The sequence below is a fragment of the Gymnogyps californianus genome, chromosome Z (assembly GCF_018139145.2).
Source record: "Gymnogyps californianus isolate 813 chromosome Z, ASM1813914v2, whole genome shotgun sequence".
Taxonomy (NCBI): Eukaryota; Metazoa; Chordata; class Aves; order Accipitriformes; family Cathartidae; genus Gymnogyps; species Gymnogyps californianus.
The window spans coordinates 59,715,205-59,733,285 of record NC_059500.1 but is presented as its reverse complement, the minus strand read 5'-3'; the positions used below and the strand labels follow the sequence as shown (position 1 = coordinate 59,733,285).

At 44.3% G+C, this 18,081-nt stretch overlaps 1 protein-coding gene across 3 annotated transcripts; it reads left to right on the top strand.

The window, feature by feature from the left end:
* The first annotated feature begins 6,119 nt into the window (after positions 1-6,119).
* Positions 6,120-16,099, top strand: MTX3 (metaxin 3). 3 transcript variants are annotated; one of them, XM_050913177.1, is made up of 9 exons: positions 6,120-6,200; positions 6,756-6,825; positions 8,399-8,475; positions 10,038-10,130; positions 10,683-10,865; positions 11,013-11,089; positions 11,974-12,131; positions 12,548-12,636; positions 14,066-16,099. In XM_050913177.1, exons 1-9 carry the CDS (start codon positions 6,120-6,122, stop codon positions 14,174-14,176), a joined length of 939 nt encoding a protein of 312 aa, XP_050769134.1. In that variant the 3' UTR covers positions 14,177-16,099. The 3 variants fall into 3 exon arrangements, with proteins under 3 accessions (XP_050769134.1, XP_050769136.1, XP_050769137.1); XM_050913179.1 differs by lacking the exon at positions 12,548-12,636 and having other exon boundaries at positions 14,040-16,099; XM_050913180.1 differs by lacking the exon at positions 12,548-12,636 and having other exon boundaries at positions 14,066-14,159.
* Positions 16,100-18,081: the final 1,982 nt, after the last annotated feature.

Below are 18,081 nucleotides of genomic sequence, written 5' to 3'. Positions count from 1 at the left end.
CACTGCCCCCGACAAGCTGGAAATCTGCCTCTATTTTTTTAAATATGGCAATACCCTACTTCTCAATATGACAATTTTCTGAAATGCTTTTACATCAAGAAGGACTTTAATAAAGGCTTTTGGAAACGCAGCTAAATTAATCTGATCGGCTGTATTTTAGATCTGCTTAACTTAACTAAGGAATAACTGATTAAAATGTAAAACATCATTTTGTAAGACAATGGAGGGTGCTGAAAACACAGAGAGAACCAGGAGCAGCTTTAAGGCTCCTGGAGTGGCACCAAGTTACAGTAACAGCACTCGGTAGCTGAGCTGGTTCCAGTCACAAGCTGCTACTGGAGAACGATACCACTCACTTTATGCATGCTCTAAAATAAAGCAGCTCCTGACTTAGTACGTGCATAATATTGCCAAAGCCATGCTGGATTTAGAAGGTACCTGTTTCCCTATGCACTTTATGAAGCAGAGTTTTCATAGCTTAGCAATTCACTTCTCATTTCTGAGAACCTGCAACTGAAAAAGTGCTCTTCAGACGTTCAACGCCTCCGAGCACCCCTATAAAAGCAGACCACTTTTTACCGATTTTAGGGGGGGTGGCTGATGGAGCGGCTACACCGCGACCTCCTACGGATCCCACCGCCAGTCCGGCGGGGCAAAGCACGGGCGGGGGCGCCCGCGGGGCCCGGGCAGCCCGGCGGCGGGGCGGCTCCGCGGGCGCCTTCTGCGCCCCGCCGGGCAGCGGCAGCCCCGGCTGCCCGCGACGGCTCCGGCTCCCCTCGCACCTGCAGAGCTGGCGACTCCCCAGCCCCGCTTCCCTGCCAGCACAGGGCTCCCGGCGGAAGGGACGGGACGCCGCAAACCCAAAGCCGCCTTGAATGAAAGAGAGGAAAGAAAAGTTTGCTAAACCAAGGGAAGCAGGGGCAGCGGGGGCCCTTACCTCGGGGGCGGGCGGGGTGGCGCGGCCCGGGCACAGCTGCAGGGCGAGCGGCAGGAGCAGCAGAGCAGTGCCGCGCTCGCACCCCATGGCGGCGGCCGCCGGCCGGGCAGAGCAGAGCAGAGCAGAGCAGAGCAGGGCAGGGCACGGCAGGGTAGGGCAGGGCAGGGCAGGGCAGGGCAGGGCAGGGCAGGGCAGCGGAGGACAGCGCGCCGCTCCGCTCCGGACCCCGCCGTTTAACGGGGGCGGTCCCGGGTCCGGGGAGGGACGGCGGCAGGCGGCAGGCTGGCCATTGGCCGCGGCTTCCCCGGCCCCTGGGGGCGGGCGGGGGCCGCGCTGGGGTAGGGCCGGACCGGGCCGTCGGGGGCCGCGGCGGGGAATGGCCGAGCCCCGGGGTGGAGCAGAAGGGAGCGGACCGTCGGGGCCCGAGCCGGGAACGACCGGCGTCGGTGGGGGTGTCTGAGCCCGGGCAGAGCCGGAGATCTTGCCGAGGTCCAGCAAAATCAACACCTGCCGGGGTCCCGGCTGACGTCTGCCCTTTGAGGAGCCCTGGAAACTGAGACGTGTTTAATGGCATTGAATTCAAAACGGATGGGGATGCTCTGGTGTGTAGGCTTGGTCTTGGCAGGAATTTAACTCATCCACTTTTCCTGACTGAAGAGTGTCACCAAAAGGGGTCGTGCAGATTGCAGACTGGGGCAAATTGGGTTTCTAGAAGACTGACTGGCAAAGTGAGGAACATATCATCTGCTCCTCCATTTCATTTACAGAGCTCAGGAGCATTGGGAGAGCTCAAACTGACCAGATTGAGGCTACTGAAAAAGGTTGCTTATCTTAACAAACCCCCAAACCTGATGACTTAACCAAAGTCAGTTTTTAAAAAAACTAGTGCTTTCAACTACAACAATTTTCAGTATGGTGTGTGCCCCCAGGATGTCATTATCCCGTTGTTTGTCCTCTACTCCAGAAAATTCTAGCCTCTGCGTTGCTGACGTTAAGAAAGCATGGGAGAAAGGGAGCAAGTGAGCAAGCCCCTTTGGGGCTGCTCAGCTGTGCAACCAGTTTCCTCCATGCCCACGTGAAACCACCCATCAGGCAGGCCACCCCCCCACCCCCCCATGCTTTCTGCTCGCAAAGGAAGGGGTCTCCCACGGGACCCCGGGAGAGTAGAAGAGCTGCAAGGCGCTTCTCCCACTCAGGAGCTGACAGCACGTGGTGGGCCTCCCAACCTGCTGCACGGCCCTCTTTGTCCTCTGCCTCTCTGTGTACCTCAGCCCTGCAGAGGAACCTCTGTCACGTCAGAAGAAACCCAAGAAGCCATGGCTGGCCCCCTTGCAGCTTGCTACCCAGCACGCAGTTGGAATAGCTGGAGCTGTCTGATATTATTTACATCATAAAGAGAAGGGCAACAATAGGAGGGAAATTTTATGTTAAGTGAGAAAAGTAGTGTTGATTAATGTTCAGTCACATCAGGCTTGGCGCATACAGCTAATGAGCACCGCAGAGAACAGCCCTTGGGGGGTTCATTGTGTGCGAGGCAAGACACAGCACGCTGCAGGGCTGGGGCTGCGGAGCGCACTGCAAAGGTTCTGCCCGAGCAGCTCCACCACTGCACGGAGCACGGGTGTGGGCTCCTCTCCAACACAGGCGCAGTGGGATTTTCAAATACCTTCAGCTGGCCTATATTCACATGCCCTTTAGTTGCCCTCCCCGTATGGTATATACCCCGTAATACACCCTACTTCTTAGCTTATTTGTGTAACAGTTGACCCACTCTTTTAGTTGCTCATTTCTTCCTCTGCCCATCGCCAGGCTGGAGGGTGCTCCCCCATATCCAGTGTGTCCCAGCACAGTGCTATTCCACGTCCTCACCCCGCTGCTCTTCCGTATATGTCTTCACACAGCAAGAAACGCCTCGGCTTCACTCCCAGCATCCTTGCCCCTGCAGTGGAAGTGACAGGGTGACGCGGTGGTGTCAGCGGGCTGGCAGAGAGCTGCACAGTGGAGTGAGAAAAACAGAGCAGCAGGTGCAGCGTGCTATGGAGCAGGGAGAAAGAGGGAGGCTGAAGGGGGGTAGAGCAGGAGGCAAGGACGTGGAACAAAAAAAGGAAGAAGGAAGGACTTACAGTGCCACAGGCTCCCTAGAAAGAAGTCTCAGTTCAGAACTTGTCCTCAACCTAAAGGATGGAGACAGCACGGATGCTGCAGAGGCTAATACGTGGACCTAGAGCAGCACTGATGTTGCTCTACTATCTATTAAGGAGAAGCCCTTCATCACCAAAGAGCATGCTTTGAAAACATAGGCTTTAATGCCTGACACAAAAACATCACGAAGGTCTGCAAAATCATCACAGTTCTGTATTATTCAGTGTCTATACCAGACAAAAAAAAGGGGATAAAAGGATAGTAAAGTTTTGCTTTCACCTGTCTAAGGGAACACCATCAATTATTTGCAACCGTTTATTATATAATTTAATTGATTTATCAAAACATATGAAATGTTTTCTTGAAAAATTCCCTTCTCTGTCAAAAATATTTATTAAATAATTTTAACTTACCATTTTTCACTTCTGATTTCACTACTGAGGAGTCTCATGCACTGATGCTGATTGACCCTATGGGAGGAGGATCTTGTTTGTAGCATATACTCATTAGTGTTAGATTTGTGAGGGCCATATTCTGTTCTTGCTCTACATCTGCTTATCCTTCGTGCTTCCTCACCAAAAATGCACATAGAAGCAATATTTGGCAAACAGAGCATGCTGCACAATGCAATACAACAGAAGGGAACCAGTTCACAGTGTATATACACAGAAGCTGAAGTCCATGTGTAGATGAACTTAGCCAGTACACATAAAGGTCACTGCAATTTTTCCAGTTTTCATTTCTATGCTGAATTTTATTATTGGAGTATGTTACAGACTGAAGGGGATTTTGTGCTCAAGGACAACCTTCTTTAAGGGATTTTCACAAAGTATAATGTTTATCTGCTGTCTGGAAGGGGCTATTTGACCTTCTAATCATCATTTTCAATAAAAACAATGGAATACTAGCTGTTGCCTTTTCACTCTTGTGTATTCTCTGAAGTACAAAATCCAGCTTAACTTACTGGAGGTTAATATCTTGGATAAGAATCAAAACACGATTATTGGACATTGTGTTTTCAAGAAACATTCATAAAGCCAGTAACATTTTGTGAGGAAGTTTCTTACAGAAATACATGACTAATTTTTTATATAGGATCTGCAAGTAAACCTCAACTGTTAAAATATTTGTCCTGCTTACTTTAAATAAATCAATAAAATTTTAAGCATACAGAATACAGAGAAGCTGCCAACATTATATTTTGCTTTACAGAAGTGTCTGTGACTTGTTCGAATTCCAAGTAATGGGGTAGGGGAAGTAGAAAGGAATCCCTGCTGCTTAATTCAGCTTTCATATTTTGCTTGTAACATGCATCAAGAGACTCACTGTTTTTATGGAATTATATGGATGATTAAAAATCAGGATTCATGGGCAATTAAGATATAGAAGTCTTAATGCAAGTGAAATACCAGCTCTAAACTACATCCTTCCATATTTTTATCAACACTCCTGAGTTTGATCCTGCCACATTTTCATAAAAATTTTTTAGAACATAAGGTTTCAAACACGGGTTTCAGAAGAAGTTTTGCTTTTTCAGAAACACAAGTCGAAGCCCCACTTTTTCAAGTCAAGGCACATATACATTCTCAATGCACCTATTTACTTTTCATTTACACTAATAGGAATTCCACTTGGGCAACCAAGAGGAAAAAGCTCCTGAAGAGCTTTTGGATGGGGGAGGGAAGATGCAGATTGCCTTTTTTTCCATCTCTGCTCTGGACTCCGCAACAGCACAGAGATGAACTGGGCCCTAAGGCAATGCAAAGAAAATTTACTCTCCTATTTACCTCCTAAGCCTTCTTGCAGCCTGCCTTAAGAGCCATGAGCTGGCTCATCCTCCTTTTAGAAACAGATGTTTAGGATCACAGCTGTTAGGAGCCACCATTGCCTCCAGAGCTTGCACATCTCAGCGAGGCGATCACACGGTGAACAGGCCAAAGCAAAGTACCTGGACAGACTGGCTAGAAGGTAGCTGGTCCCTGTAGGGAGGAAAAGAGAAGAATGGTGTCCTTAGGAATATGTACCTCAAGTACCTCTTTACAGGGAGAAATGTAACGTAGCCATTAAAAAAACCCCAAACTCGCTACTGTTAACATTGCCAGCGGTGTGTTTTTCTGAGGAAAAAAATGGGTGTTTCTTCTGCCATGTTCCTCATAAACTGGAGCAGAATGATCTCAGATCTGTGTCGTAGATTTTTATCATGATGCTTTCTGCCACAAATTTCATGCAGATCTGAAACCATGGATCGGGGGGGGGGACACAACACACGATGGGTAGGGAGGACAGATGAAGCTTTGCCCTTGCTCTCCTCATCTCTTTTATGCGTAGAAGACCTGAATAAGGGTGGTCAGTGCAGGTTTTTTTTTTGTGTGTGGTATTTTTTCCTTGTGTGGGAAGGATGGAAACATTTTACTTGACTTAGTATTTAGATGTGCTGTGGCATGTCTGCACGAACGCTGAAATGAAACAGCTGACAACTTGAGGCCTTCAAAGGTCCGCAGTAAAAAACCACACTGAATGGGTTGTCATTATAACCTGGTCAAAACTGGTACCATATGATCAGAGTTCCTTATTTTTAAAGCCAAATTGCTGACGACTGCTCTTCACTTTCGATCACAAGCCACATTTTCTGCTCCTGTGGAAAGCCACAACTTCGTGTGGAGTAACAGACCCAGGAAGCTGGGGTTCAGCAAGACGGTACGGTACGCCGCCGTGTTCCACGAGTAGAACGACGGTGGCTCCGGGCGAGCGGCGCTTCCTCACCGTGCCACGGCTTCGGGCCGCCAACGCCCCTTCCCCTCAGCGGCGCCTCCAGCGGCCTCGCCCTCGGCAGCAGGCGGCGGTGATCAGAGGGAGGGCAGGACACCCTTACGCGTGGGCCCCTCGCCGCCTCCGGGCCCCGGGGGACGGCGGCAGCCCCTCAGACGCGCACGCCCCGCGCCGCCTCTTCCCTCCCCGAGGCGCGGCCGGAGGCGCTCGGGCGCCGCCATGCGAGGGCAGCAGCGCCTCGCTCCCCGGTCCGGCGCGGACGGCGGAGAAGATGGCGGCTCCCATGGAGCTGAGCTGCTGGGGAGGCGATTGGGGGCTCCCGTCCCTGCACCCGGAGTCTCTAACCGTCATGGTAACGGCCAGCGGCCGCCACCCGCCCCGAGAGGAAGGGAGGGAAGGAGGGAGGGACGGCGTCCCGGGGCTTGCTTGTGGCCGGCGCGGCTGTCCGCGGGGCTCTTCCTCCCGGGAGAGGCGGCGGCGGCGCCCGCTCTTGTCGCCCTGAGGCCGGGCGAGGGGCCCGCCGCTGCCGCCGTGCTCGGCCGGGGGTGGGAGGCGACGGTGTTTGAGGCCTGCCAGGGCGGCGCGGTCCCGGTCTGTTTCCTCACAGGGAGCCGCCTCGCCGCGGCCCGTTGCATCCCTCCCCCGCGGAGCCGCGGGCAGGGCTGCTGCCCTTTCTGAGGGCGTCGTGCCTTCCCGGGGACTGCCTGGCCTCGGCCTTCACGGGCGGCATTTCCTAGAAACGCATTAGGGCACTGAAGACCGACTAAAAGCAAATGCGCCTACCGGCGCATTTGCTTTTAGTCGGTCTTCAGTGCCCAAAGCTGTTCAAAACAACTTTTAAAGTGCTGTCTTACACGTTTCTTACACATAGTGACTGGATTTTTTTTCCCCGCAATCTTTATTGCAGGCTTATGCCAAATTTTCTGGGGCTCCCCTGACAGTGAATACTATAGAGAACTCTTGGAGAGCTCCGAAAGGTACCATCTTTGCATTTTTTATTTTCAGTCATAGCCACGTTATAAATGTGGGTTCCAATTTCTGCGTTGCTTCTGAGTTTGCTTTGGTTTTGTGTTTGTGAGTGTAACCTGCCCCAGTGAAGGCTACCTGCTTTCGCGATACATTGATAAATGACTTTACAGGATCAAGTGTGATGAATTTGTGGGAATAAAATAATGGAAGACATAAACAAAGTGCCTCAAAGGACACTTTATTAAAATGAGTATGGGTGAAGCAGAGGACAGTCAGCAAAGCAGTGGTGCCAAGTACATGCCTGTTTCTGTCGGGCAGTCTAAATTGATGGTATAGTGAAAGCAAGTTTTGAAGCTTTTTGCACTTTGCATATTTATAATGATAATAACTAGACTTGTGTATGGAAATAGTGTTCTTTATGTAATTTAATGGGCTGGTACAGTTGGAACTGGAATGTGAGCCTCAAAGACTGTAAATTGCACCAGCTGGGATGTTTAGTACTGTGCTGAGTTAGAAAGGTTGACTTACAAAAGGTGACTAACAACCTAGTTGCCAGAGAAGTTGAAAATGAGGTATCGGAGAGGACCTTCGTGTTGGATACTTCTACTCATTGCTTATCTTTTTGTTCAGTATTTAAGTTATTGTCTTGGTGTATTCCAGAGAGGTAAAATCACTGCAGGGTTAAAGTACTCTGCCATTTACACTTACCACATCATCAGTTTAGGCATTACGGTATCCCTGCAGAAGTTGCGCCTTTGGCTCTTGCTTTTCAGTATATTGTTTTCTGTTAGCAGAAAATACCAAGAACTAGCTGGGTGTACTTGCCAAAAGTTCAGTGGCTTTCTTCATAGCCAAAATACATAAAATCCATACAAAAAAAATTTCAAATAGTAAGTGTTGGTGATAATTGATACTGTAATAGTATTTAGCAGCACAGTCTGTTAGGCTCATTGTGGCAGTTATGTTGTGGATGTGCTATAAGATAGTTCCTGTTACAGAGATTTTACAGTCTACAGTCTTTGATCCTGCAATCTAATGAGCAAAGGCTGACCAGTAAGCTTCTGTCAGAAGGGAAATACTTGGTTCTGTAATAGTTCATGGTTATGCAGTGGTAGCCTGGGCAGTGGTTGTAGCAAGGCTAGAGGAAACAGGTTGTTAAAATGGATTTGGAGGGGAAGGGCAGGGAAAAATTGGAGTAGAAGGAAGGAGAAGCCCAGAGGTGAATGAGTTGAGAGGGCAGTTGGACTGGGTTGGAATTTTTGTCTTAAGATGAGCATCTGAAATCCAGATGAGTAGCCTGGTTCTCAAAGTATCAGATATCTAGCAGGAGACGTTGGCTTCAGTCTGATTTGGTGTCGGCCCTTTTTTATGTATTGTTATTAGTGAAGGCCACAATTCACTAAATGTATTTGTGACCTTGGTGGTACTCCCCTGCTATGTAAAGCTTAGTTTTTGTGTACGTGTTAGGAAGATCAGAGCATGCTATGGAGAAAAGGAAAGTAGATGAAGTGACTGATTGCTTTCTAGTTATGTTAGAACTCATCCATATAAATTGTTGACTGTATTATTTATGCCTTCTAGGAGATGTACCAGTCCTGATATCAGAAGACGTTGTTATTTCTCAGCCAGCAAAAATACTAAACTTCTTAAGAAAGCAGGTATGTCTCTTTCAAAAGATTTGTTTTCTTTGCCTTGTAGTGGCTGTACATGTCCCCCGTATACATTGATGCAGGCTTCCAAAAATCTGGAACTCAGTTCAGATGCAGTGCTTACCTGTTTTTCATACATGCATGAGAATTGCAAAATGGTGGATAACAAATTGCTGTTTGAAAGTTTGATTGTTAGTTATGTGAAAGATTTAAAAACAGGCACAAGAAAACTGTTCATTGAAAAGGACGACAAACTGGCCTTAATTGAGCAGTTTCTCACTGAGCACCCTGCTCTTAATTATAACACTTTTAACATCGTTATGGCTTTGCAGACCTAGGATATCGCAGTTTGGGAAGTGTGGTTTTAACTGCTTAAATGGGTAATGGTCTCACAGTGCTCTTTTTTGGAAGGATAGTACATACAGCGTTGTTTTTAATTTAGGTAGTTTTTCTATTGCTTGTAGCATAAAAATGTCTGCAAGCATTTCTTGATGCATATCATCTTATTGTGTAGTCAACTCTTGCTTGCCTTTTGCAGATCTCTTATTCACAAAGTTATATTCGCATGTTTTATTCACGTTTTATTCACAAAGAATAAAGCTGTACAATTTCTTTTCACAAAGTATAAAGATGTCTAATAAAGCATGGCATCATCTTTTTATTTTAAGATGGTCATCCAGCCCACTGTTCTGCTTTTAGATTAGAAATAAAGTTCCTGCCTAGTCGAGAAGATTATCTGATGAATGCCATGTTAGTGAAATTTTAAATCTTTGGGAGAGAAAAACAGAATCTGAAAACTGTGCATTTGAGATGGGATTTTAGACAGTTGTTTCAAAATTCAGAAGTTTCACAGCCATTTGAATACCAAAGACTCGTTAACGTTGGGGAAAAAAACCCTCTTTGAGTTAAAGTGTAACAATAATATGCTTGCTTTTCAGATATCTAAGGGTCAGCACTGACCCTTTGTTTCTAAATTAATGAAGCCAATCTCCTCTCCCCCCAAAAAACTTATCAACCCTTTTAATGTATCTTAAAAGGATCCAGTGTCAGAATTAAAAGCTCAGTCAGCTGTAACTGCGTTAATTTAGCTGTGCATTTGGTCCCTTATATCATTAGCATCCAATTTCTAAACTTTTAGAATGGTAATTAAAAGCAAAAGATGGGAATGCTTGCCTTTTTTTATGCTTACATCAGCTTAAGTGCCAGATGCTTCTTCAAAAATAAAGATGGGGACTTGCCAGAGATTTGCTACATCCCTAAGTACTGAAAAATTGCCTCTGTATCACTGACAGTTGCTTGGAAAGCAATGGGAAGGAGACACAAGAGTTATTTTGGGAATAGGAGGGCCCAAAAATCTAAGAATGGGAAAGTGGAAAAGGGAGATACAAGGAGGTTTGACATAGCTGGCTTGAAGAAGTAAAGAAATTCTAGTGAGTGCGTGCTTTCTGTTGTGAAAAATGTTACTGACTTGATAGCTGTTAAGTTTGAAGCAACTTTGGGTGGCACTGATCATCTTTTTAGAAAGTTCTGTGTAACACTATTTATAGTATGTATTTTTTTTTAATTCGTAGAAATATAATGCTGATTATGAATTGTCTGCAAAAGAAGGAGCTGATACACTGGCATATATTGCACTACTTGAAGAGAAACTGCTTCCTGCTTTGGTAAGTACTGAGAAATACTTTATAATGGTCAGAATTTTGGAAGTGCTACAAGAGGTGCCCAACGTGAGAGACATTAAAGTCTTACCAGATGATATCATAGGCTAGCCTCTTCAGCTGACCCGCAAGGTTTTGAATTCATCATTTCATAATATCTTTTAAGATTTATATGAAATAAATAAAAAAAAAAATTCTAGAAAGTTCAAACCTGATCCTCTATATCTGCAACTTTTTTGTAATGTATTTTCTGTGTACAGTGTGTGTGTGCATGAGTGTGTATATATATACATACATAAACATGAGCGTGCATGTAATTTTATGCACGTGTACGCAGGTTTGTGTAAAATCTTTGATGTTTTTCTTTGGGTGGAAGGTAGGTGTTGCCTTAATTATATACTCGTACACTCAAAGGATTAGTATAATCCTGATTACCTTAGATTACAATAATTCCTGGTGCTTCTGCTTCTGTGACAGAGATCCTACACATCAAAGTTTTAAGAGATGTCTACTATTCTTACTCAAATTCAAGTCATATTTTTCCTTGTGTTGATACAGCTGCACACTTTCTGGGTTGAGGCTGAAAATTACTGCAGTGTGACAAAGCCATGGTTTGCCTCAAGGATTGCCTTCCCACTGAGTTTGTATCTGCCTGGAAAGATGTCCAGGGAAGCGCTGAACAGGATCTTGCTGACCAGGGGAGGGCCTCCGCTCTACAATCTCACTGAAGTGGAAGCACAGGTATGTGTTGTGTAGTAAAGAATTTGTAAGTTGGTGCTGTCAAAGACAAGAACTGAAACAGTCTAGTACACTGTCAAATGATGAACGATGCTGTGCATACTAGCCTTGCTACACCTAGGGCTCTTAGACAGTCTTGTGTCTCATCAGATATACAGGGATGCCAAGGAGTGCCTAAATCTCCTGTCGAAGAGATTGGGAACATCTCAGTTTTTCTTTGGAGATACGTGAGTGTGATTTTTTTTTTTTTTTTTTTTTTTTTTGAAATGACTAATAAAACAGGTACCACATGACTCTGTGAACACTTAACTTTTTTTTTTTTTTTTAACCTGCCAGAATGTTAACAGTGCTGCACAGTAGTTTGACGTCTCACACTCTGCTTTTCAGATAAATCTGAATGAGCAAACAGGGCACAAACAAGATCTTTGGACTAAGGCAATGCAGTGTCTCCCTTATCCTGCATTTTTCCACAGAGAGGCAGATGCTGCCCACAGCTGCTAAGAAAATGTGCGGTGCTTGATGAGTTAGTGTAGCACTAGAGGATGCTTTTCTAGCTGCTGAATGTCACCTCCTGTGCTTGTATGTAGAAAAAATGCTTTAAGCCTGAGGTGCTTTAAGCCTGCCTTCATGGGAGGAGAGTGTAGGTCCGGGTTCCTCTTCCTGTTGTATGTGCACAGAGCAGGAAGCAGATATTGCCAACTACATAGCGCCAACAGGTCCTAAAAAGGATGATCTATTCCTTTTGCCACTGAAGTTGGACCACTTCATGAGAGAGGATCCTGGTCCCCTGACATACTGCTTGGCTTTTGTGGTGCCAGAAATGTGTTTTAGAGTGGCTTGTTTATCAGTGTACATGACAGCATGACTGGATTTTAATACTGAAGTTACTGTTTCAGCTTGCCAGCATGTCTCTAGTTCAGAGGTGCTGAAATCAGTAGATGGTCTGTACAAAGCGTTTACCAGATTGATATGAAAAGATGGAACGCCAGAAGAGCTGACTGTTCTGTCCTGAGTTGTGTTTGATGTACACAGAAAAGGGTTACGCTGTAGAGATCTTAATGTCTTACCTCAGTCACTTTGGTTTCTTGTTTTGTTTTGTTACTCTTTTCAGGCCTACCACCTTGGATGCCTTTGTGTTTGGTTTCCTTGCACCAGTTTATAAAGTGTGCTTCCCCAGAGTACAATTACAAGAGCATTTGAAACAGCTTCCCAATCTGTGTCGATTCTGTGATGATATTTTAACTTGCTACTTCAGGTTAACTGTCTCAGGTAAGCTGTGTTTCTTTTCCCCTTTTTGTCATGTATAGTCTTGTTTGGATTAGGACTTCAGGATTCCACCTGTGAACCAAGGCAGCATTAGATTTTATGTAGTTTATGCTAGAGCTTCTGTGGGGAAATGAGGTAGAGAAACTTCCAAAGTTGTGCAGAAAGGGTTGAAAATTAAAAGCAAGGGTTAATACTCAGTTTTAGACTCTGTCAAGCATTGGCAAAATGCACCTGTATCTATGCTATGGCTTATGCTTAGTACTTCTGTCTTTCTCCCATGGAATGACTTTTCCACTTAGATTCTTCTTAGGATAAAAATACTGCATGAACTTTCTCTCCAAAGTGGGTTTATTTTTTAAGGATTTAAAAGCTTTTGTAAATACCTTTTCACTCTTCATCTTTCTGCCTTCACTCTCCAGGCCATTCTCCGGCTGGACAGGATACAGCAGATGCTAATCTGCAGAAACTCACACAGCTTGTAAATAAGGAATCCAACTTGATTGAAAAGGTTACTTTTGCTTCAGTCTCTAATTTTCCTGCTTCTTTGTGGTTACTTGTTCACAGATATTCTTGCATGGCAACTGCAACTGTACAATGGACATTTTATTTTAATTGCTTCTTTTCTAGTGAGTTACTTTGTGTAGAGAGGCAGGAAGAATATTATGTCATTTGAAAGGAATAATTAATGAAGCCTTGTACTTAAAAAGTATTTTTATTGCAATCAAAAGAACATTGTCTTGCAAGTGCGCATACCAACAAAAGAATGTCTTTCTGCAAGTGTACATTCCAGCAAAGGAGGAGGCAAATGTATTGATCAATATTCAGAAATGGTCCTGCAAGTTAAGACCAATCGCCAGCTCTCCTTGCGCCCAGCTGAATGCTGTAATCACTAACCTACAGTCACTCTTTCTCCTGCTTGTTCTACATCTAGCTTTTATTTCTTCATATTCTTTGTTTCTAAGGCTGTCACTCAGCACCTATCAAAAGCTATACAACTTATGTGAAAAATACTTGTGAAGAATTAGTCTTCTGGTGCAGACAGAATGCTTTAACTAGAAGGATAGAAGGCATTTCTTCCTGAAAAAGATCAGTGTATGAAATAGATCATTAACTATCATCAGCTTCTGTAGCATTAGGTATTGATTGTATCTCCTCTTTGTGGTATTGAAGTGTGGCTGTGGAAGTTTTAAAGAATGGGTTACATAGACATTTGTCAGGCATGATTTAGGTAAAGCTGATCCTACCTTGAGGAAATGGGATGGACTAGACAACTTCTGGAGGTGTCCCCTGTGCTGTGTTCTGTGATTCTGTTTATCCTGTAGTAACTAGACTCTTCTTGATACCACGTTACACACAGGGCATTAGATTGATTTCCTATGAAAAGGTAAAATCTTTATATTCAGAGATCAATTTTAACCTGTCTTCAAAAAGCTCATACCACAAGTTCTTTATTAAATATTTTTTGAAATCTGTAACTAATCTAAATTCACGCAATGCCTCCAGAACATTTCTAATTTGAAAAAGATTTGTTCTTGCAAGGTGCTGAACATGCAAAAGCATCCATTGATGTTAGCAGTTTGACTTTTGGTCTGCTTTCTAGCAGCATTTGGCTATTGTACAAAATTGAAACTTTGACCTCTTAGAAGAAGGTAGCAATGTTGCTTTCTTCAGTAATCTTGACAAAATTATTTGAGCAGAAGCACACCTTTTTGCCCTGGATTTGATGCATCGTATGCTAATGGAATGAATAGCAGCTCTAACACAAGCATGTATTTGGGAGTGGAAAGGAACCAAGGCATCAGTTTTGGCTGGGCCTGAAATAACAGGGTAAAAACCACCCCAAACCAGCATTAATGACAGCAGCCCTGACAAATGGACTAATTGTATAATCTGTATTCTGCTGTTTGCCAGATCCGGCTCTCATTATTTCTCTGCAGATGGACGACAACCTTCGTAAGAGTCCTCAGCATCCCCCTCGAAAGCTAACAACGCTCAAGCTTGCTGCAGGTGGAGAAGCAAGCAGTCCATTGAATCGTTTGTCACCTTGACAGCTTTTGTTGCCCATACACATGCGTTTGCCTTCAACTCTTCTGAGCGCCACAGTAAATTTTTTCACATGAATGTTGTTTTGCAAGGGAAGAATCTGCTAATGGGTACAAGTAGGGAAGAAACAGAGCTTAACGTGTCTCTTATCTACCTGTTCTTTTAAGAAATTGCATAGTTCAGGCTGACCACACACTAAGCTGAGGCTAAAGTAACGAAGAGGCTTATTCCTGCAGATGTTAAAGTGATTTTGTACAGCATATTTTTGCCTTTAGCCTAGCAGAAATGTTGACCAAAGTTGAAATTCCACTTATGGAATGTTCACCGATATTTTATTTTGTGGCTTTTGATTTTACTGTAATCATGTTACTATATGTGAGTGGGTATACTCTTGTATCTGTCTGAAAACTACAAAGTCCAGTTGCAAAATTCGTGAAAAGACTGGGAACAAAAATGAAATGTTGCCCTTCATGGCAGCCGAGAAATGAAAAGCAATGAGAGGAAGTTAAATATTTTTTATTGCACTTTCATGAACGCACTTGGGTCTTGCGTTTTAAGGCTGTTGGTATTTTTGAAAACTTGCCATGTTGTACTTAAAGGGGGTTGTTGAAAAGTGTGTGCGCTGTGGGGAGTACAATGATGTACAATACTAACATTTCACAGGTACCTGGTATTAGTCCTGTGTGAAACAGGCTTAACCTGTGCACAGTGTAATACCACATGCTGCAAAACTGTTAAGTCAAAATCACAGAGGACTGGTAGTGAGATGGAGAGGTTTGATTAGCTCCTGTAGGACAAGAGACTTGAATAGCAAACATACTGCGGCTCTGAATTGAAAGGAACTGGTTAGGGCTTTATAAGAAAGCTGATGTAGGCTTTTAAATTTGTCACAGATGCCTTTGAATTAGTTTTGTCTTATTTTTTTTATAAGCACTACAGTTCAGTCAAAAACTAAACTAAAATACATCCAAATTTTTATTGTTTGACAGTCTAGTTCGGAGTTCTCTGCAAACTGTAATACATTGCAGCGCATATTTCTTCTATTTAATTAAGGGACTTATGTCTCATTACGTTTTCTCTTGGCAGCAGCCTTGCCAGTTCTAGAGACCCAAGCAATTCTGTTGTGAGAGAGATGCTGTAATTCTCTGCTGGCAATGTACCAGCAAATGCTTCATGAGCGGGTGTAAAGAGAATTAGTCAAGGAGATTGACCAAAATGGCAGTGCTTGGGATACAGAATTCTGATGGCTGTATGTATGGGATGACTCTTCTGTTTTTTTCCTTTTTCTGGCCAAATCAAAATAGTCTTTAGTCTTTCAGCTTCCCTTCAGCTACTAGTCGTGTTTGAGATATAGAGATAAATTATTTCCTATTTATAAAGACAAGAGTGTAGATTGTGTACATACTGTACTTTCAGACTCAATATGTAAGGAATGTAATATCTTTAACATTTCTTAATTATAATTGAAATGTTGGGTTTCTAATGAGCACTTTAAAATAATGTTTAAGCTTCATGCTCTTGCTAGAGTATTTGTTTCAGTGATTTGAAATTAATCTAGCTCATACTCATGATAATTGTATAAACTGACAGTCCACCACATGTAAAAGTAAGCCAAACATTTAGAATTTTTACTGCCTGTGTCTTGACAAGGTTTAAATGAGATCAAGTCACATGGCTTTTCAAAGTCTTTTAATTTATAAACATGGCTATGAAGAATATGCCTTAGTTTGTTGCTTTTGTGAATATGTACACTCAGTCTTTAAAAGCTCTTTGTAAAAAGGTCATTGTTCCAAGATTAAAATTTTGGATTTTTAGTGGAGTTTTGGTAGTGTTTTTTATGAAAATTGTATCAGGTTTTTGAACATTTTCCTTTTTCCTTGTGAAAAGGTTTATCTTGTCTGTAAAAAAAAGAAATAAAACCTGTTGACTGCTAGAACAAGAAATTGGAACAATTTAGTGTATCCATGAGGTCGGATTTTAAATTTTGATCACAGCTTTTCAGTACCAATCCTTTCTTTCAACACAACTGCTTCTGGGAAGCGAGGAATAGGGAAGCACAGGTTTTCTAATCTTACTAAACGTGAGCCTTGGGCTGCGTGACAGCAAAATTTTGACAAAGCAATGCCCAAATAACTTCAGTCACTGGATGGCAGAGGACACAGGGCTGGAGATCGCAGCAAACATTGCCTGCAGTAGTGCACACCATCCCAGACAACCAGCGAGGTTGCGCAGCCATGCACTTCCTTCCTTTTTTTACTTTTTATCCAAGGTGGATTCAAAACCAAACTCCTTTGTGTGGGAAGTGTCATCTCTGGCCTGACAACTCAGACTTCCCCATTAGTTTACTGGTGTATTTTGCATGCCTGAGTTTTGAAGCTGGGCAGTTAATGATGTCCAGGGTGGGATCAGTTTGAGTAGCTCTTGCTATCTGCATCTGGAGTAGTCAAAGCTCGTTCTTTGGCTAGTGGAGAAAGATGGGATCTAGGTGCGGTTCATCTCCTTAAAGTAGATGCCTAAAATAGCGAAGTGAACAGAGTCCTGAAAATGTGCGTGTCTGCTGAATGCAAAGAAAGCCTTAGCTACCTACCTCAGCTATGGAGTGAAAACCTGCTGCGGTGCTTGGATTTTCCTCCACTGCCTGAGGTTGCAGGTGGTCCACAGACACAAGGGGTCAGCCCTGCTGGCCAAGCAGCGGTGGGGCCGTGAAACCACTGTATGCAACCTGCTTCCTGTGCAGCGTGGCTGGCTGTTGGACGTGCTGCAGCTCTGCCGTCTCAAAATGCTGGGCTTTTTGAGCACGCACCTACAACACGCAAGTGGAGGATATACCCCTGGGTTTCCATTGTCTTGCTGCTACCAGGGCAGCTGGTGGGCTTCCTCCTCCCTGCCCTCCCCCTAGAAGGTGGTGGCTGGGCACAGATTATTGCTCATCCAGCCTGCCACGCTCTCCCTTGTGGAGGAGGCTGCCAATTGTAAGCGGGGTGAGCCACTCTGGCAGGTTGCAAATTTAACACCCCTGTTCCCAGGCAATCTTCTGGTGAAAGTGTATGTGTAGGTGTCTTCAGGGCTCTTCTGTGTCTTTCTGTGAGCTGGTTGTAGGAACATGTATATTCCGGAAGAAATAAGATGAAAAAAATTACGAATGAAATTACTACAAATACGGTCTATTTAACATTTCCAAGATGGCTTTAAAAATGTCTTTTCCCACCTCTGAAAATACTGTTATATTAGGCTTTTATATACACTTACACAGTGGTGAAGTCACATCACTTTTTGCTAATGTAGCTTAGCACTCCATTAAGAAAAACACCTAATTGTATTTGATTCCTGGTTAAAATGGTTTCCAGACTCACTTGAGTAAGTTTCCTCTCTTGCTTGGTATTATTCTTGGCATTGCGGTAGGAACCTGTGGTGGGTTGGCCCTGGCTGGACACCAGGTGCCCACCAAAGCTGCTCTATCACTCCCCCTCCTCAGCTGGACAGGGGAGAGAAAGTATAACAAAAGGCTCATGGGTCGACATAAGGACAGGGAGAGATCACTCACCAATTACTGTCACAGGCAAAATAGACTCAAATTGGGGAAATTAGTTTATTACCAATCAAATCAGAGTAGGATAATGAGAAATAAAATATATATCTTAAAACACCTTCCCCTCACCGCTCCCTTCTTCCTGCACTTAACTTTACACCCAATTCTCTCTACCTTGTCCCCCGCAGCGGCACAGGGGGACGGGGAATGGGGGTTGTGGTCAGTTCATCACACGTTGTCTCTGCCGCTCCTTCCTCCTCAGGGGGAGGACTCCTCACGCTCTTCCCCTGCTCCAGTGTGGGATCCCTCCCACGGGAGGCAGTCCTCCTCGAACTTCTCCAGCGTGGGTCCTTCCCACAGGCTACAGTTCTTCACAAACTG